The sequence below is a fragment of the Epinephelus moara genome, chromosome 22, assembly GCF_006386435.1.
Source record: "Epinephelus moara isolate mb chromosome 22, YSFRI_EMoa_1.0, whole genome shotgun sequence".
Taxonomy (NCBI): domain Eukaryota; kingdom Metazoa; phylum Chordata; class Actinopteri; order Perciformes; family Serranidae; genus Epinephelus; species Epinephelus moara.
Genome location: NC_065527.1, coordinates 19,283,805 through 19,305,829, shown reverse-complemented (window position 1 = coordinate 19,305,829; position 22,025 = coordinate 19,283,805). Strand labels below are relative to the sequence as shown.

The 22,025-nt window shown below is 41.1% G+C and overlaps 1 protein-coding gene across 1 annotated transcript in view; it reads right to left on the bottom strand.

The window, feature by feature from the left end:
• LOC126383777 (ras/Rap GTPase-activating protein SynGAP-like) overlaps positions 1-14,678 on the bottom strand; it is a 58,908-nt gene extending 44,230 nt beyond the window's left edge. Inside the window, exons 1-3 of the mRNA XM_050034447.1 lie at positions 14,395-14,678; positions 14,126-14,246; positions 10,100-10,203 (exon numbers count right to left, since the gene is read on the bottom strand). Coding sequence (XP_049890404.1) covers positions 10,100-10,199 — 100 coding nt within the window. The 5' untranslated portion in view covers positions 10,200-10,203; positions 14,126-14,246; positions 14,395-14,678. The remainder of the gene's footprint in view (positions 1-10,099; positions 10,204-14,125; positions 14,247-14,394) is intronic.
• Positions 14,679-22,025: the final 7,347 nt, after the last annotated feature.

Below are 22,025 nucleotides of genomic sequence, written 5' to 3'. Positions count from 1 at the left end.
ATTTGTTGTGAATTTTCAAAATTTTGAACTTTAGAGGCTTGCTGTAGCGCCACCATCAGGACTATTGGGCTGTTTTTGCAGCCGAGGCAATCTGGCATGGGACTGGACCTTTGTGCAAAGTTTGGTGATTTTTCGCGAATGGGAAGTAGGATTTCCTCGGAAGAAGAAGAAGAAGAAGAAGAAGATGCAGGATAACAATAGGGTCCTGGCAGCTTAGGCTGCCTGGCCCCTAATTAAAACAGTCCAATGTTAAAGTACAGCAGACTACATATAGTTTATGATACAGTTAAAATGGCCAAAAATGTGAATAACTGCATTGTAGCATGTTTTAACGTGTGCCCCTAAATTTTCTGCTTGTGCTCCTAAAATTTTTCAGTGAGGGGCTACAGTGCTGCGACTGAAAAAAGTTAGTCTGGAGGTAGGATTTTACGCACAATGAGTCCTTTTTTTTGGGAACCTGTTTGTGTATTTGCAGTGTATTTGTATATTTGCAAAATACTTTTCTTTTTTGTATTTGTGAAAGTTGTTTTACATTTGCAGATTACACATTTACACACAGATTGTCAACCTGCTTCCACAAATAATAATGAGACAAATCTATCTGCATAGTAATGACAGCTATACTGTGGGGAACGAAGCATCTCTACTTCAAACCAAAGATTTTTTTAGCCCTGGTTGAACAATAAAGCCACGTCCTATTATATATAGATATATATTGTTCCGAATGTGTTCATTTCTAAGCTGGTTGTGTAATCGAAACCAGTCATCATACATTTGATCTTGTGAAAGTGTAGCATTAAGTGTCACTGATTCATCCATACGTTGGTTTCTTAAAGCTAAAAACGTGATTATGTCTCATGTTGATATTCGTTCTGCTCGGCTATTTTTGTCTGTGATTGATCTGTTGTTGTTGTTTTTTTTATTTTTTTAGAAATTACCCATTACCCAGAGGAGCTGTTTTTCCCCTTTGCAACAGAGAAACAAGATACTCTGTCATCCTATGATTTCCTCGCTCCCAAAGCCTCTAAATAGGCGACTCTCCAGGTTCTATTCTGAATCCAAGCTAATTGTTTGGTATCCATGGAAACAACTCCAAGGGCTCCTACTTGAACTGTAGAAGATATTGGCACAAAACTGCACAATAAAGATGATGAAAGACACAAAGTAACATGCTGCACAACACTGTGTTTCTGCTAAGAGTGATCTGATCAGACCTATCTTCCTCAACAGGAGGAAATATTGCCGTTTCTTTTGTGTCTCGTGTGGAGCTGAATCCTGACACACCGAAATGACCCTGCGGACGGATATTTAGCATATTTCCAATTTTTAACATCTCCACCACAAAAGCAGTCACCTGCTACACGCAGTGCTCTAAGTAAACGTGACATATTATAACACATGGATGTGTTCACATGGGCTATTCTGAATGTAAATTGCTGTCAGGACGAAGTGTGTGGGTGGCAACAGCCTCTAGCTAACTGTGATACAGAGGGAGAGAAAGACAGAAAGAGGAAGACTGTGAGTGGGTGTTGGAGAAACATACTCAACCTTTAGTATGTATCTCTATTAATACACATTTGGAAACTTTATGTTTTTAATAAATTGAATAAAATCATAACCTCTTTTTCCACAGGATTGATTTTTTTTTTCCTGCAGACATAAAATAGATGCAGTATGAGGATACAATGTGCCATCACTCAAACTAAGTGATCACGGCATGAGCAGCCCCACCGAACACATCTGTGAATTTGTGTTTGAATAACCGTGAAATCTCACAGTAGCTATTCATTTACCAAAAGATGTACCTAATGAAAACCGACCCTAGATGTAAATGCAACCCATGGGAAACAATCATTAATGAAACTACAATTAGAGATGCTCTGGTGTGATCCGTAAGACCGGTATCAGGTGGATTTGGGTGTCAGCTAGATAAATCCACATTAAATACATGAACTTCATCGATTTTTGCACCATAGCTACCTGGCCCTATGTCACCTTACCAAGACAGCAAAATGTCAGTGGTTGACTGCAATCATTTTCAACCTTTAGACCTCTAAAATAGGGAGGATTTTGAAACTAAAGTGGGCGGTCAGGACATTCTGCTGACTTTTAAAGGATGGAAAATAACAAAATAAGGGCAGCTATGTTTAGTATGTTAAATACTTCGGCCCTCTTTTGTGAACTTGCATGAATGTCTGGCATGAACTGATATTCATCAGTTATTATTCATTTGATTACACTGTTCAACCCCTGTGCATGATGGAAAAAGCAACACAGCAGATTTTACAAAACGCATGCCCCTGCCTCTTAAAACTTTACTTCAGAAACGGGAATTCTTCTTCCCAGGGAGCTGAAAGTTGCTGGAGTATTTCTTTGTCTCCATCTCTCACTCACTGAGGAGGACGAGGCACGAGCAGCTCCCTTCCGCATCACGCCAAGAAACATTTGGTATAGCTGTGTTGTTTTCCAGGTGGAAACAGTAGACTTTAAGACTCCTAGGGCTCATACACACCAGAAACAGGTTGTGAATACGAAAAGGAAAAAAAGTTTTAAATATTAGTCATGAATCCGGAGAAATACGTGAGAGCTGGGACCCAGAAGGAAGGGCAGCAGAGGGCAATGAAAACTGAATGTCCTGGTAAAATTGGGAGGGCTGACACAAGTATGCCTGTAAGCAGGCACAACAACAGACTCAGTCCATACTGCTTTTGAGTTGGTTTTAAGCATAGCATGTTCACACAGCAAAAATGACAAAATGGTGTACACTCGATACAGAGTGCAGACTAAATATGGGCAGTTTTTGAGTGTTCTGTTGGTGGAAACTATTCTCCCACAATGCAATGCACAAAGGAAATGGGGGCGCTGATAACAACGTGGTAAAAACTTGAATTGTGCTCCAGAAAGATCTTGGGGAAAAAAAACTAAACAGATTCAATCTTAAAGACACTTTTTGTTTGTGAAGTTAAACTGGCAGTGACAAATTCGCTGCTTGATTGACATCACTTCCTGTTTAAATGTTGATTTATTTTTTTTGTATATTAACCACTAAAACAGTCAACTATCAGCCAGGGAATCACCAAAGTGATTACAGTTCATCTTGGGGGGAAATAATAGTCAAAAAGAAAGGCTTCTCATTCTGTTAACAGGCCCCACTCAGTTTCATTTGTTTGGAAAGTCATTTTAAAGTTTGATGATGTCCCCTCAAGTGATGTCATCTGGAGGACACAGCTATGACTGGAAAAAAAAGCACAGCTCAAATTCCCAGAGAGAATTCTGCTGGGATGGCATATACTGTAGATGTCAGGGTGGAAAGTTGTTTTATGTAGCGCGGTGACTTTTCCTACTGCAGCTGAATATGAATGCTTGTATTACATATTTAAAAACCTCAAATCAAGTCACTACATGTATAAAATGATTCACTTGGTTAGGGCATTAAAGTATGGCTGTCATAAAAACATAGACATATAGAGAAATAAAAGCATCTCTGATCATCATTTGCACTTGTGATGAGTATCTGCATTGTTTGTGCTACCGAATGAAGGGATGTGCGCTCTGACAGGTGTTTTGTTTGTTTTGTCACATGTGCAAGGCCTCTTTATGATTTACATCTTATGATTCACTGCGTCGAGGGTGCGAGCTGAGCCTTCTGAGACAACTGAGTGTGCTTAATTTTACTGAGACTGTCCACAATGTTGATGGCGCAGCAGTCCACTTTGTCTTGGAGTGACAGTGTTTCCAGTTACTGATCACAGACACACACACAAGATCTCGTTATGTCTGGTCTGGAGCTTCTGACAATGAGGAGCCTCTGGTGACTCAGAGACAGTCCTGCTGGGGCAGATGTCGCATTCATGTCATATGGAGGCCTCCTTAATTGCCATATTCCGGCAAGTAAATACTGTTCATGTCAACAAAAAAATGCTAATTAAGGCCGGGACTTTGATATTTTTCTGACAGCCCCAATACGTCAATAACACAAGTCAGCATGTCGAGGTATCCTCACTAATGCTTCATCTAATGCTGTTGTGACCAAGCACACTATTTACCCTCCTGCAACATCTGCCCGAAAATATTATTAAATTAATGCAAGTTTGTTACTTTGGACAAATAATTGACATCTATACATCACAGCAATAAACTATAAGTATGGGTCATAACAAGCTGCTTGTGCTCCCGACCTATATGGTAGTTTTTTTGGTGAGAGCTGGCTGGTCTAAACAGGTCTACACCACTGAGAGCATTTTATAATTAGATGAAATAGTGATTTTCTGCTTTAAAAAAATCAGCAACACACTACAGGTCAGCAAATGGATCACCTGTACTATGATTGCATCAGTTTACAGCCCGACCAATATATTGACTGACTGATATTTTCATCTAATAACAGTTTATCACAGGTATATCTGTATCGACGTATATGATGACCAACAGGCAGCGAGACATTGCAGTACAGGAATACCAAATATATGATTAAGGGTATTTTGCAACTTTAAAATGTGCAGCTCAAGATAAAATTGTTCTCAACACTTTAGAAAACAATTTCAGATCAAAAATGTATACAAATGAATACTGGTCATTACATTGTGAATGTTTTTTAAATGCTCATATATTGACTTCTGCCTCCGATATCTATTGTTAGTGCTTCTAAAAAGGCAAAAATGCTATACTTTTAATATGAGACTGTCCTCCCTCAAGAAAGGACACCACAAGTCGTTTGTACAAGCAGCTAATTACGACCCATATTTACACGTCAGGTGACGTAGATTAATAAAGAAAATATGCGTATGGAGGAGGTTGGGGTGAACGGATGGGTCAAACAAACACAGGATTTTAACCCAGGAGATCACTGGTCATGCCCCATGAAAAACCATAAGGCAACGTTGAATTATTTTGTTACGTTTACTTATCTTAACCCTAAACATGACATTTTCTTAAACCTAACCAGGGCAGTATTCCATTAATGTTGCTACAGAAATCTGCGCTAATTGAAAAAGCCCAGTTTAACTTAACGTCAACTTCCACTCAAGGCTTAGGCTTTTCCATGAACACAATTCAGCCTTGTCTAATCAGCGTTAACTCTAGCCAGGCTGGAATAAGCTTCAATTGAGCGTGTGCATGGTGTATACAAGCAGCCCAGAACAGTGGATTGTCAAAAAGCGGATATTAAGTCACAAAAGGGAAAGAAAACGAGAGCCGTGTTCCTCTCTCCGGTGGATCAAACCATGCTGATGCAGCTCGGTGTAGAATATAAAGCGGTAATCACTAAAAGGGGCAATAGTTAGCAAGGCGAGGGGGATGGCTTGGCAAAAAATGCAGACAGACTAAATGCATAAGTTATGCGAGCCTACTTATTTATTTTTTTTATTTGTATTTGATGATAAATTAACAGACAGGAAACAGTATGATTATGGCTATATTATCAGTGGGGTAGATAATATCAGAATTATGGTTTAGGCTAACTTAGGAGAACTGACATAACTACAATGAATTAACTGTAATTAGCCTAATACGTTGAGGTGTGTGAAGCCTGTCTAACCTAACACTTGACTTATATTCATTCTTCTGTTACTTCTCAACAGGCGTTATCTTCAAAGCCAGAAAAGAACGTAGCAAAAGGTGAAAATTAAGCACAAAAGCAATTTCCTGAGTGATAAGACACGTATACTGAAATGTAAAATGTATGTGTTAAAATAGTAGTTAAGCTGAAAATACACAATTTTAGCCACCACAGAAAAGAGGCAAATGAGACATAAATACAGCTTACATGATTGAGTGTAACAGCATGTTCACTAATGCTGTGAACTATAAACTAACATGAAAATGACAATAACCAGCATAAACCATCATGTTCTGAACAGACACTTTATAATGCGTTTGCGTTTTGGAAGATAAAACAGCAAACTTAAGTGCAAACTACTAACTACTCACTCCAGCACAAGGCATGATGGGAAATGTGGGCGTCACCACATTATACAGTCCAAGAATTCTAAAAAAACATGGGTGATCATGAGTTAAATGGGGAAATGAAATAGGTCAAATAACTATTTGGCTGTTTTAGACAGTCAAAGTGGTAAAACTTCATTTTTATTATTATGTTCTTTATAGTCTCGCCACCAGACAATCAGAGATCTCCGCCTTCTGATAGTCTGGGGACACTCCTTTCTAAAGTGTGTTTAACACACCGGTGAAAACGGCCGGCAACAAAGCAACGCCTCTTACATTTTTGAAAAAGACACGCCCTCCCGGAAATGTGCGCTCCCCCTTTTCTCGTCCGCAAGTAAACAAACACACAGAGAGCTTGAAAATGGATGCCGAGAGATTTAACTCCATTTTATCAAACGTGTGCTCAGCCCACAAGATTGTGGAAATGAAGGACTTACAGCGACTTGAGCCATTTTGTACCGCTACACACGTTTCTAGTCGGACTATGTTTACGAGCACAAGAGTTCAGCGAGCCACCGAAGGACCGCCCTGCAGATTTACTATTGGTTCTGCAACGTAGGGAGTTTTTTTAAACTCTGAAATTGTATCCACCATTCTTTAGTTAAGCAAAGCGTCTGAAGACTGACTTGTGAGTCTATGTTCTTTAGAACTAAACTAAATATTTAAATTCATGCTTGGTCACATTGTGAGAAAAACACCTGAAACACGGAATTAAAGTCTTCTGGGATTCTTTGACACGCAGCTAAACTAACGTGACAGTAAAGCTGAAAGAACACCAGCACCGCTGCAACGCGTCGCATCAGTTGACGTACGTCAGGTGCCGCCCCCGGCACACACTGGACGCGTCGTGCTGCAGCTTGTCAACAGAAGACCACAAAAAGTTATTGTTACTGAAAGACCTGTACATCTTCCACCTCTGCATTAGCAGTCACCCACTAATTAAAGTTGATCTCTCACCTGAAGAGCCAGTCTCCAGAGCTATGACTTGCCATAAGTATCCTTTTGGCCATTGTCTTTATGATGACAGGACTGTGAGTCATTTAGCTAGGGGTATTTCTTGACCTCAACAACGAGTCTCTAGTCATCCACTCTTCAAAGCAACAGCAACAAAGCTGTGTTTATGCATCCATGGTGAGGAGTGGAGTCGAGCTGCTATAGGAGCAGAGAAAAAGAGCTGCCATGGGAGCCAGTATGTACAAGCACAGAGTGAGCGGGGGAAAATGCATTTAATACCGGGGGTGACAAGGATGGCTATAGGACAGTGCATCCAGGAGCACTTACGGGCTTCTAGCTGCTGCCAGTGTGGGGTTAGAGACTGAAAATAATAGGGGTGTATTTTTTGACGCGCACTGTTCGCCCCCCGTGTGTTTTGGCCTTTAGCCTGCCATGGAGTAGGCTAGTCCAGCAGTAGAAGTTACCATTACTGATCACGGATTTACATAAACCACGATAATGGAACCAAATTCTCACTTAAACTAGCGAGACTTATCAAAGTAAGACAGGCTTTTCCTTTATCCGCCTTGATGGAATACCCCTCAGGTACTTTTAAGGCCTAAAACTAATCACATCATTAACCCTGGTTTAAAACAGCAACCATTAATGGTCATATATGTTGTGTTTGTGTTGATCTCCTGCCACCGGTAGGACGGCTAATTTAGGAAACGTGTAAGAAGGTAGGAACAAACCTATGTGGTCGTATGGGTTGGAGGATTTGTTGTTAATTATTCCACAACAATGGTGAGATATGAATGCACTTTAAAATATAAAGGTTCAGTTTATCCAAATTACATTAAGACTTTAAGATCCATACAAAGTTTTGATATCCTTTCACATGACTTCTGACGATCAATGCAGTGGAGGTAAATAGAAATTTCCTTGTGGTGTTTAAAGACTATCATAAAATTCAGTCCATTTTTCTTGAATTAATAAATTATATGAAGAGTTGCTTTATCACACTATAAACTGATACCAGTCTTGAGTGTTTCCTGTTGCCTTCTCCAGAAAACTATCTAGAAATTCTGCCCCTCTAAATCAAACAAATCAGAAAAATCTGTGATGTTGTCTTACATTGATGTCCAGCACAGTTGTGGGCTGTATTTGAATACTCTTTTTACAATATGTACTCAAGCTAAAAAATGTGTTAAGTCAAACCTTAAATCATCATAAACTTGCATAAGGGGCAAATGTGAAAATATTTGTTTTTAATTTGGGTGAAATGACTCTTTAAACCAACGCTTCTCTCCAGAAGCGCCTGTTTAAGAAAATAAATGCCAATTACCAAAGTACACTGGGTCAAAGGTAGTTTATCTGCCATCACAAATTCATCACAGCATCACAGCTGTTGGAAAAAAACCCACAGACAGGCAGTGCAAATGCGTGCAGAAAGTTAAGGCTATTCATTAACAGCGAGCTGTCCAAACAATCAGCCTGCATGACTGACAGACGCTAAACCTCACTGTATCAACCTTGTGGCTCTTTGACAAGCCGGCAGCACCGCCCCAGGAGGTTTGACACGGTTAAGGTGTAAGCAGCGGTTTACAAAAACGCAGAATGACATTACTGATGCTGAGCACACAGAGACGTACACTGCTGGCATTGAGAGAATCAGCTGCTTGGTGGAATAAACTCTCGTCTTTAATGTCGAGTGCTTTTAAATGCGAGGTGAATAAACATCAGATCCATACAATTAAACTCAAGTTAAACTTAAGCCCTACATATATATTCAAAATATAATGTCACTGAAATGTTAAAAGTGTTTTCATTACAAGATGTTCAAATATAGGGATGTTGGGTTTATGCCAAGAAAAGTTGAGCAAAAAAAGGGACAAGTGACACTCCTGACTGTGTTCAAAGCCACTCCGGTGCTATGTTTAGAAACAGCACTGTAATCGAGTAAATGTAAAACGCACAGAAGAGGTAGAGCTGCAGGATTTTTGAAAGCAGAGGTGGGTGGAGGGGTTGAGGAAGCAGGGGCAGTGTGGGCGTGAGGGAGCCACAGGAAAAAAAAAACCTGAGATCGGCTTGATATTTTTGGAGGAACAGAGAGAAAGTGACTTCCAACATCCTGCAGTGTAACCACGATTCCTCCAGGCTGAGAGACAGACATTTTAAAATGTAAATACCCTCGCGGTGCAGGAAGGCATACGAACAGTAACCCGAATAAACAATCTGAAGTTGCTCTCCATCACGTGTGTTTTCCAGCATTCCCGTTTCTCTCCTGCCTGTCCCTCTGCCTGTGTGTGTGAGCTAGCCAAAGGGAGTGTGGCCTAGTTACCATAGGAACATGTTCGCAGCTTGTGCACAGCTCTCCATCAAGCTACCTTCATTTTTACTACTGCATTTAGAGGCATTATTGCTGTGCTTGTAAATGAGCAGAGCCAAATTAAACAGCTGAATATTGTGAAAAATGAAATTAGAGATCAGGCAGCAATTTGAAGCTGTTAACACTGACTGCGCCGAGATACTTCTGTACTATCTCATCACAATTCAAAATGAGGTGATTCTCAACTAAGAATCCCCCCACAATACAAACTGCCTTTTGTTTGTTTCTTCCCAACACTTCAAAAAATGACTGCGTAGGTCTTAATGTTTGAAATGAAACAACAGCTTTACACGCTGCGCTAACTAACAGAAAATTATTTCCCTTCCTGTCCCTGGAGGGAGCAGAAATGGCTGCTTTCATCTGGGGAAGTAAAGAGAGCATAGAGAGGAGGAAGACTCGGAGTGTATCAAAGCCGGAGTAAAAGGCAAATGGCGCTATCAAACCTAGAGGATGTCAAAATAAAACTCTGGGAGTGTGACAAAGCAGGGCTCAGAGGGTGAGTGATGCTCCGGTGGAGGATTGAGTGGTTAAAAAATCCTCAATATATTGAGGTACTTTTGTAAAGCTTTACAGGGCTCAAAAGGATTGGAAAGCCACGGCAGAGGAAAGAGAGCAGAAGGCCGCAGCTGATGTTGAAGTGTATGTTAAACCTTCCATTAACCATTGGCAACAGTGGAGTCGATGGATGCCAGCGAAAACAGCGTGTTGAAGGGGAACATATAAAAACATATATAACAGAGAGTAATCTCATTGGAGCACGACAGACTGGAGAAGAGGCTGTGAAAGTTAGGTACAGTTGACAGCAGTGAGAGGTAGACCTCTAAACTGACTCACTTGGGGTTAAAACTCCAGGTCCGCCACAGCAAACCTCCGCTTGGCCAACCAACCCAAACTGACTCTGATGCGGCAGCCACGTCTTTGAAGATGTGTCCATGCAGCTATATCGCACACACACAAGTTTTTTCTTTAGTTTCTGAAGACTGATAGACCAAGAGTCACTCACAACACCAATGACAAGAAAAATAAACATTATTGAGCATGTAAATAAAAGATAAAGGAAAGTAACAATAGACAAATATGACCAAAAATGGAAACAGAACTTGATCATTTTGGTTCAAATCAAAGGAGAAACTTGCAGCTACAACTTTTGGTTTGGAATAGGGAATAGAGCGGCAACTTGGGAAATTAGTTTAAAATAATCTCCTATCATGCAGCAGGTGGAATATTTAGGTCTTTGGGGATTCTGGGAAAACCTTCAAAATGGCAGAAGGTGTTGTCGAAAGACGTTCTGGGTTTTTTCAGAGATCAGCAGGGATTTACCCTTCAGAAAAAATAATGTTTAGCTGTGTGACTTGAATGCAGTGACTATGTTTACATGCACAAAATAGCCTGGTTTTTGCCCTGATTTGAGATGAGACATTATTCCTATTAAGCTGTTTAAATTGCTTATAAAAATGAATATTCCCGTTTACATGCAGCCATGCATACTCTGGTTAATGTGCCTTAGCATGTTGTTTATCACGTCTATAGTTTCTTGTGCTACTTTGCTTCTTTGTGTCAAAATTGGATTTCTTCAGTTTTCCTCCGGTGGCCGTGTGAGCACAACCTCCCTCTTTCATTCCTCAAAAATCCTTCATGAGAAGGTCGGCGTTGCGATATTTGCGCAAATCAAAAACCTGTTGATATCCAATTCTTTCATAGTGTTTAAAAATAGTTGTGTTTCTTCTTCCAACTTGAAATGTGGACTTTTCTTTTGGGCATGCATTATCACCCCAGGTGTGCAAACTCTTGGCGAGTTGGTTTGTGTACAATGTATCCATGACAACGCACAGAGCTGACTGTAAACGGCCTGTCTGACGCAAACTGCAGCAAAAACTGCACATTCTGAATGTGCTGTATACATGTCAAAAGAATGCGTTAGCGTCATTTCCCACATCTTAGTTGGAAAATGCCTCATTTGGAAAAAGGCCTGTTGGAAAATCCAAACAGAATATGCTGTTTACATGAGCTGCATCAAATTCAGGATATCGTCATATAATGGAGTATTATTGTGCATGTAAACGTAGTCAATGATAAAACATGAGAGGCACAATCTGGGGCCACTGCAGAGCATGTGAACACACTCACAAAGTCTTGAAATAAATCAATTTTACCCAAAATAAGTGGTGCAGGTTTACTGTCTTATCAATTTCACTCACCAGAGAAACAACTGCAGCATTACAAGCAACATTCAGCTTATCACTACCTGCACTTTGTAGCCTTGTAGACTAAATGTCATGATGCAGCGTAACCTCAAGCTGTTACTATGATTAATTGATAAGCATTCCTACTGTACCAACACATCAGTGTTTAATTCCTTGTTCTCGGATTGAATTGAAAAAAAGTCATATAGCAGCCAATACATATCAACATTTGGAAAATCTGTGGCCATGTAGGAATGCATTAATAGGAGGATATTTGTTAGGCAGCTCTGCAAGAGAAAACATGTGAATATTATGAGGCGGTACGTTGGTAGACTATGAACAGAGGCACAGGGTAGAGAAGAATAACCAGAGGGGTAAAAATATCTTGTGTTTTCTCTGTTGGATTGCTCAAAAAAAAATGAGGATGGCAAAGAAATTCATGGCCTGAGGCAAAAGAAAACAATTTGAGGAGATTGCAGGACAGGAGCTCGCTGACAGGAGTACCTACTTTTTTTTAGAGAACATTCTGACAAACAGACTGACAAAGCCTTTCTGTCCTTGGCAGCGAGAGAAAGCCCCCTCCATGCGTTGCATTGAAGATGGCTGAAGAGCAGCAGAATTATGACGAAAACTTGGGTGTTGGAGTAGATTCAGCTCTTTGCCGGCTGTCAGGCTCCCGGCTGACAACTGTGGCAGAGAGGCAAGGAGTCCAGATTCTCAACAGTTCACGGGGAACAGAGAAAGATTAATAGACGTCCGCCACTTCAGCTAAACTAAGAAAATATTTCCACGAAGAGATATATGAGATAGTTCATATCTTACAGGCATTTCATATGGAGGAGGACGAGGAAATCCTGCGAGGGGCAATGACTCAGAGTGAGCTGGACTTATCTCGTTCTATCAAGTGTGCAGCCTCAGACATTTCATTAACCGAAGCTCTTCTCTCTCTCCCTCTCTCTCTCTCTCCACTGCGTTTTTTTTTTAGCTGTATAAAGAACCTGCAGTGCATTATGGACTATAAAGATCCTGGCCTCCTATCATACCTGCACTGTATTTCAGTGTCCAAACATCAAGTACATCTGCTTTTGCCTGATGAGATGGCTGTGCACAAAAATTCACACAAACGTATCTTGTCTTTTTTGCATTTAAAATACACTCTCAGACAGCGGTGCAATGTCCAGTGAAAGTGGGACACTTTTTGGCAAACTAATTAGTGAAAGCTAAAATAACCCTGCACAATCCATATTTGCCGTTTTCAACTTTGCTCTGACTTGAGAAAATCTAAATTTTATAATATTCAATTTGCATAACCCAGCTCTCAGAACCTCCCTGTAGACTGTGCAGGTGCACCACGCGCAACACCCAGAGAGATAGCTAATTAGCAAACTACAGGTATCAGTAAAAGTCTGGCTGACTTCACAGAGGCCAGCTGCCAATCAATCAGATCCTTAGCCTGAGTTCACCTTTGGAGGCGAGGGTGCAGGGACCTGATTTAAAATTCTCTCGAGAATAAATTATATGAATAAATAATACTCTGCTCAGTATGGGGCATCACATGTCACATGCTGCATTTTGTGCCATGGTACTTAATGTGACCATGTGTCTATTATTACATGTATAGGTGAGACTTGAAAGCAACTTTGTGCCAATCAGCAGATGTTTCATACAAATAACGCCATTAAAGGTCCAGTGTGTAGGCTTTAGTGGCATCTAGCAGTGAGTTTACAGATCTGAAACTTCTCCTGTGTGCTTAATGTGTAGAACTATAGTGGCTGACGCAAAAACACAAAATGCTAAAGGCCCTATCTAGAGCCAGCGTTTGGTTTGTCTGTTCTGAGCTACTGAGGAACGTGGCGTACTCTGTGGAGGAGGGCCTGCTCTGTATGTACATATAAACGGCCCATTTAAAGTAATGAAAAAAGGAATCTTATTTGCAGGTGATGATACACTAATGAAAACATGAACATTATGCACCATTTCTGCCAATAGATGCCCCTAAATCCTACACACTGGACCTTTAAATGCAAATGAATGGCACTATATGCCAGAAAATTGCATTCATGAGCATCAACACACTAAAATATACATTCAGTGGCACAAAATGTATTTTATGTACTATACTAGTTCAACATGTGATACTTAGGGCCTCATATCCTGCAAAGAACATGGGGCATAATCACAACTTAATATGTGGAAACCTGCCATAAATGGTCTTATCAAACATCCATCTGGCCAATGCTAGAAGAGGAGGGGGGGGGCTCCTGGTACAGCAAGGGCTCATTTTGCTTTTGAGCCAAATTCCCTAAACAGACTATCCACAATTATTAGGCAAAGCTTTAATTTTCTACCTTTGTACTGATGTCCCACTTTAACTGAAATTACTGTGTCATCAGAGGTCATTTGGCCTTTAATTCATCACCTTTATAACAGGCTCATCAGGCAATACCCTGAGCCCGGACACCCAGACACCTGAGCAACACTGCTGAGTATTAACAGCTGGTATCGATGCTGCAGAATAATATTTAGGCTGTAAGGTGGACGACCCACCTTAACACCTCCATTAGTGCACCTCTCCAGGCCAGCTGTCACTAACACTTGATCAACACTTCACTGTGACATGAGGTCGATATTTGGAGTACGTTACTTTACTCTCTGCCCACACGTGTGCAACACTTACCCAAAAAATCAGGACTTCCTTGTGATGAAATCTTTACAGCTTAATTACATCTGTGGCAGCAGACAGACTCCGGTGGGTTTCCAGGGCACTTGGGAAGGGGCTGAGGTTCCAGGTGTACTTGCTTTTTGGGACAAAGGTAGAATCAGTTTGTGCAGACCTGAGAGACAGTTTCCAAATGAAAGGCCAGTGTTGTCCTCTGTGAGAGAGAGTTGTGTTTCAATCATTAGGCCAATATTGATGTGTTCAACGTGGGCAGCTCCTGTTCTCACCTATGCTGCAGTGTGTCCATACATGCCTTTGAGTCAAATGTGAAGGCTCTTGAGGAAAAGCGTGAAGCTGGCTGTCACAGGGGGGTGTCCCGTCACCTTCAGCTCAGTCCATCACTGAAGCCAAAGCTTTCCTATCAGCAGTGGCTCTGTTGTGCAGCTCAGCAGCTCTCCTCTGCTTCTCCTCCCTCTCTTCTTCCTCTGCTCCCTGTCCTCCAACTCTATTGCAATCCAGGAACTGAGATGTGATCCCAATGGAGCTTCCTCTGTAATAAAGACAATCTCTCCTGAGAATGGTTTTTGTCATCTTAGTTGTTTGTTCTGGGCAAATGTGACTTCAAACAGCCGCTGCGTCGCTTTTATGATGTGGGAATGATGCGAACTCCTACTGGCGCGTTTGGTGTAACGATGCACACAGCCAATTAGTTTATCATTTATCACTTGTATTTTACATTTAAAACACTCTACAGAGATCAACGACACAATACCGGCTCTGCATGGCCGCAACTACTGCACGCTGCACACGAATCACGCCGATTACCGATATTAAAATGACGATAATCACCAAGGTGATGCCTGTGGGCTATGCCAACTCCGAGCAGCACGCAAACCCACTGCACATTGCGCGCACTAACACCACAAAGCATTAAAAATAAATAAACATCCCAGAGGTATTTACAGGCGAAATCCCGATGATGTGCGGCAGCATCTGAACAACATCTGATTGATGCACATATTTTGACGTGCTCCTTGCTTCTAGCTCGGGTGAATTAATCTTGGAAAGCGTCTGTAGTTCACCCTGCGTGGCATAACGACGTCCCCATAATCCAGAGATTCATAACGAAGAAGAGAGGGGGAATCCGGGGTCTAAATTGACGCTGTGTCCTTTGAGCTCGTGCAGTCCGTCACACCTAATTCTGATTTAACGGCAGTGCGTGAAAAAAGGTGCTCGGTAAACGGAGAAGTCTCTCCCTTGAGGGCGGAGATAGTGCGTAAGATAGACAGAAACAGAAACCAACGCCTCCAAAGGCAGCTCGAGTCCGCCCTGCGCTGTACCATCTCTGGAGTTTGTAACAGCCCAAAATAAAAACCAAACGATGACGGCCGGCCGCCCACTGCGCTGAATAATTACAATAGGAAACAGGTGAAGGAGCATGACAAAGTTCATTTAAGTTACTTAATGAATATGGAGACTGGGGGCTGCACTTTCAATCAAGCTCAAGTTTGCACACCTGAAACCAGGGGCGGAGATATTGTTTCAGCTGTGGGGGGACACATATGAAACTGGGTGCCTCTGTCACAAGATTTTGAACACCAAACACTACATTTCCTGCATCAATTTGTGCTTTTTCTGCAATAATTAATGGTGTAAATCAGTGGTTCTCAAATGATGTGCCGTGAGGCCAATCCAGGTGTGTTGTGGGCAATATTCAACTGGGCCTATATAAAAAGTTATGGTTGACTTTTTATTTAACTGTGTAAGTATGTTAGGGACACCCATTTCCTAATAAAGGAATAATTTAATTTAATCTAAAAAACCCTCACAGGGAAGCTATGTGTCGCTGTTAGCGTGAGGGAATTGTAAGTGTGACACATCACATTATCTTACATTATAATCTGTTTAAATGGATGTGTTATTGGTGCCCCGATGTAATTTTAAAAAGGTTTAAAATGAATTCTTGAATCATTTTGTTAATAAATATTTCATGAGTAATGGTTGGTTGTCAGTTGTTGTTTGATATTAGTCAATAAAAACAAACATTTATGTTGCAATAAGAGTGATAACACACGTTATAGAGATTATTTTGTACAGATATAAATACAGGTGAGCAGTGGTTAGCATTGTCGCCTCACAGCAAGAGGGCCCCTGATTCAAACCCAAGGTGGGGGAGCCCCTCTGTGTGAACAGCATGTGTCAGTGTGGGTTTTCTCCGGGTACTCCAGCTTCCTCCCACAGTCCAAAGACATGCAGGTTAATTGGTAACTCTAAATTATCCATAGGTGTGAATGTGAGCGTGAATGGTTGTCTGTCTCTATGTGTCAGCCCTGTGATAGTCTGGTGACCTGTCCAGGGTGTACCCTGCCTCTTGCCCAATGTCAGCTGGGACAGGCTCCAGCCCCTCTGCAACCACCAACAGCATAAGCGGTTACAGAAAATAAATTAATAAATACAGGTGTGCCCTGAGATTTTGGCGTGCGCCTTGGGCACAGAAAGTTTGAAAACATCTGGTGTAAATGCCTCTAATTTTGCCAAAAAAAACTCCTCTGCTAATTTCATGTTTTTATTGGAAGGGACAAATGCACATTTTAAATATTAAGGGGCGGCATGTCCCTTGCGTATACCTCCCCCAAATCTAGACTTATGCACAAAACATTTCCCTAATCTTATTTTTTATCCTGTTTATAGCTTTAGGAGACATCACAATATGCAAGTCATATTACTTTTAACAATGTTTTCATGAGACAGTGTTCTCCGCAGCTGCAAGTGTATATGAAAACAAATGGGAAAATAGGTGACAAAATTATTCTGCAACAGCTGGTTATTGGCGCTACAGACTTCTGGTAACAAGATCCCAAGGGCCCCCCAAAAGCCCCAGGTTCACTGTGTATAAAATTGCTTTGTGGTAACTTGTGGTGACTCTTTTTGATTATATGTGCGCGTGACTGCAGCACAACCGGGACCTTGCTTATGAGACAAATCTTGAGGCCTTAAGAGTATCAAAATAAAGTTTTAGGATATTTATTTCTTCAGCAGATACTATGTTTACATGATGCATGTTCCTAAATTAACTGGTAATATTTCAGCATTGGAATAATGCTCCAAGCACACTAATGTGGCCATGGATAGATGTGGCACAGGTGCATTCAAATCAGATTAGGTTAAAAAATGTTCAAGTCTATCCTGATACAAAACTCCCATGCCTAACACTGAAAGAGCTATTGGTCATTGTAATCATTTCTGGTTATACTGGCCGTAAAGAATGATCAAAATTGAAGCAGCAGAGACAGAGATGTCCAGACTTTTAGTGGGCGTTCAGACTATCAGCCCTGCCTTAAAACAACACAAGGGGCTGCGTTGGTGGGGGCATTTCTTCAGGTACAAGTCAGACATGAAATATGATCGAGTCCAGCTCAAGCACAGGATCCATGTGCCGTGGGACTAACCTCATTCAAATGAATGAAGGGCTGCATTTTAAAGCTGGGTTAGTCCCTAGTATGGTTCAAGAACAGTGGATCCTACATTTCCCATAATGCAACTCAATACTCTCTTTCCTTAGACTTCCCCTGTCTGGTAAATGCCCAGGGGCCTCATTTATAAAAGAGTGCTTAGGATTCATACTAAAAGTTGACGTGCGCCCAAAAGCTGAAAATGGCGTGCCCCAAAAAATAATCTGATTTATAAAACCGTGCGCACGCACACTTGCACGCAATGTTCTCTTTATAAATCACAGACCTCCTGGAGTTGTACGCACCCAGATCCGCCTCATATTCCGCCCTCTACACACCCTAGTTCAACCATAAATGGTCATGCAAATCACCTCATGAATGCGATCTACATATAAATAAGCCGGCATGCGAGTGTTCTCTCGTTGTGTGAGTCACCGTGACGAGTGAGAAACGAACCAAAAAACGGAATTTCTCCGAGACTGAGCTAGAGACCCTTTAACGGGAGGTGGAGGACTGAAGAAAGATTTTATTTGGTGGCAACAGATCACTACTAAAAGAAAGCAAAAAAAAAAGTGGCAACACATCAGCGCTGCTGATGCTGTCAGCTGTGTCTGTGGGACTGCACGGACAGTGACAGAACACAAAAAAAAGTGGTCTGCTCTAAAGGTTCACCAAATATTTCTACTCCTTTACCAACATGTAGTTAATGTGTTGCTTTTAAATTTGAGGATGTTTGACATTGATGTGCAACATAAAGAATCACATTTATTAAAGGTGGAGGCAAAAAGGAGTATGTGCCAGTGCCATCTTGCGCACGAGGGTCACCACAGTATTTATGTTTATGGCAATTAGTCTGATCAGACTCCCGGCCTGAATTACAGCATGAACCAGTGGTATCCCTGTCCCAAAATACAACGTGTAATTTGAAATACAATTCAAAGATGAAAGTGTAATAGGCGAACACGTTTCTTCATGCCGGTTTTGTCCTGAACAGCACATGTCTAAGTAGGGCTGATGAAATGAGTGTAACGGTTGTGCTTAATGGCTGTATTTCGAGACATGATAAATGCACTGGAAATATTTAGCTAAATAAAAAAATAAATACATTCCATGCAGTCACGCCATCCTCTCCCCCTTCTGCGCTCACAGAGTGGACAATGAGACGTTAGAGGCAGTGCGGATTAAATACGTATTTAGAAAGAATTTCAATTCAGGATTTGAGTTGGATTTTACAACGTTTTTATGAAACAATTATCACTCACTCCAAGCGCGAAATAAGGCTGCTGGATTTAATTTCAATGATAACGTGGATCTAAGGTGGATATAGCGTGACATTAAATTTGTGTGAGACATCAATAAAAATCTGACTCCACTTCTCCACCTCGCCGTCTGCGTCGCCACTTCCCAGTGTCTTCCAAAGTGTGCGCACGCATGACTCAGAGTTTGCTTACAGGTGCGCACATTCTCCCGCCAAGTTTATTTTTATAAATCACAACCTTTGCGTGGTAAGTTCAAGCCCTGTTTTGTGCATAAGCAAGCTTTATAAATGAGGCCCCAGGTCTTTAAAACTCTGGCTGCTGTAGTATTCCCCATGACAAGTAAACTGATCCTCCTGTATAATTGCAGTGGAGTGTCCCCTTAAATCCCAAAATCAAAAACACATTTTTTTTTTATACTTACCTGTAGTGCTTTTTATCAGTCTAGATTGTTTTGGTGAGCTAAGTGTTGGAGGTTTCGGCTGTGGAGATGTCTGCCTTCTCTCAACTACAATGGAACAAGATGGCACTCAGTTTGTGGTGCTCAAAGCGCCACAAAAAAAGACCATTTGAAAAACTCAACATCAATGTCTCTTTCTAGAAATCATGACCTGGTTACTGAAGATAATCCACAGAGCTTGTTGTGAGCAGTTTCATGTACAAACTACGACTGCATCTACTGCTAGCCGAGGAAGACGCCATTAATGTTATCATCTCACAGTGTCATGAGCACGAGTCTCTTGTCTATAATTAGATGCATGCATCCATCTGGGCTGTGATACAGTTTGCAGGTGTAGTTCAGTAGGAAGAAAAAAACTCCCTACGTGAAATTGCTCGAAACAAGGTCTGTGGATTATCTTGAGTTACCAGGTCAGGATTTCTGGAAAGAGACATTGTTGATGACTTTTCAAATGTATTTTTTGGCGCTTTGAGCATCACAAGCTGAGTTCCATCTGGGTCCATTATATTCAAGAGAAGGCAGGGGTGATTGATCCTGGGGTGAACTGTCCTTTTAAAGCGTCACTTAGCTTTCTGAAATTTTATGCTTTTCTTTGTTTAGGTTAAAATGCTATTAATAAGCTGATGGCACACTAAAAAGTAAGTGAATTCCACCAGAGATAAAAAAAAAACAAAAAACTCATCATTGTACCATTCTCATATGGTTCTAAGAAAACTCAGAGCATCCTGTCTGTCTTCCCCACGTGGAGGCCTCAGACTGACGTAACCGCTCACGTAACATCATTTTAGCTTGCCTCTAATGTAACATAGGCTATAACGTTATATGACAACACAGCATCCAGTTGCTAACTGTTAGCCTACTTCACCCTAATGTTGTCTGAGCCTCTGTATTATCTTCCTTGTTTGTTGCCAGTCACCAGTACTATCTAACGTTAGCGTTTACATTACATTATAAAAGTCATCAGTCATCACTGACCCCGGATAAGTTTCAAAACTCCGGGGTTGCGTTTGACTGTGCAGGACAGGTAACGTTATGTTTAGTTTGCTTCTAATATAACATATGACATTATATGACAACACAGCATCCAGTTGCTAATGACTAACGTTAGCCTACTGTAACGTATCCTCTGAAACATTAACGTTATCCTTCTTGTGCGTTATAAAACTCTGGGGTTACATTCGACTGTCTTGGTTGTAACGTTACACTCGCTCTCCTCTTCCGTGTATCTAACGTTACCCTGCCAACGCCTAATGAGGGAGAGGGACCCAGCTGCAGACATGATGGCGGACATGGGCGCCGCCATATATCCAATCCATACCGGAAGTCCATACCGGAAGTTGGTCTGTGTGTGTATTATTCGCCGAAGAAGAAGAGGAAGAAGACAACGGAGAAGACGAAGAGAAGAATGCAAACAATACACGCACGACTAAGAGAAAGAGCGGTAAGGGAACAAGTCTTTTAATTATTAGAATTAGACAAATTTATTGTCATTGTACATTGTACAACAAAATTCTGTTCGGCACTTAGCACTAGCAGTACTAGCTAGTAGCTAGCACTAGCGTAGAGTACCAAGCCGCTGCGTTTATACGCGCCGTCAAATTCATTATCTTTTAACACGTGTGTTATGTTCTCTAAGATGCAATTCTACGTAATGTATCGAATCATTAGGGGGACTTCTATGTGGGGAATCTCGGCATGCACAAATTACTACCACCGGATGGTGGGTTTAGCTACATTTGTTGTGTAAAAACAAGGGCATGATTGGTATTAACTTAACATTAGCTGCTCAAGGTCTGTTGTGCTCCCTTTCATCAATGTCTGTGTGTAAACAGTGTTAATGTTGGTCAGAGACTATTACTGCCCTCGCTTGATGTGTTGGTTAATTTAGATGTGTAGTTTGCAGCGGGGTTAATATGTGTTCCTCTGCTTTTTGGTGTGTTGTGGTGTAAAACATCTGTGCACACACTCACTGCACACAAGCCATTTTTTTCCCAATTTTTGGTTCGCCTGGTCTCCTTGTGTATTAATGCTTGTATAACCTCAACCCTGCACTGCTCAATCAAGTTATATACAGCTTTTTTTTCCCGGAGATATTCTAAAAATAGTAACGAGAGTCGTCTCATGTGGTATACGACATGAGCGACCCCCGAGGGTTAACCGGGTCAGATAAATAACGTATACATAGCCCCGGGTGTCTGCAAAAAATACATTTGTATTATGTTTTAGTAATGCAGAGCACTAATACACATACACATGTGGATACATAAATAGCTGTAGTGCCTCCTCCACCATGAGTCCTTTAGATCGGTAAAATATGGTTGATGTTCAGTATGTTTTCCAGCTATCAATGTTGATTGACTTCTCCTTTTTTCAGATGCACCCCTCTATTTTGAGTGACGAAGCCAGTCTGGGGCACACAACCCTTTCACCATCCGAGTTTGGGTGTCCTCTCTGCCCCAAATTTAAAACCAAAAATGAGAGCGCGATCCAGAGGCACCTGAAAAACCATACGGAAAATGCAGTTCATTTCCATGGTATGTTGATGAGAAGTATCTGTTTGAGATCATATACTTCTACATGTAACAGTAATGTTTAATGATATTTGTTTGGGACAAAACAAGACATTTTAGGCTGCATCTTGGGATCTTGTGATTTGTGGAACAGTGGTTGACATTTTATACCATTTTCTTACATTTTATAGACCAAACAAATAAATTATTTTACTGTTTTTCCTTTTTTTTTTCTTTTTT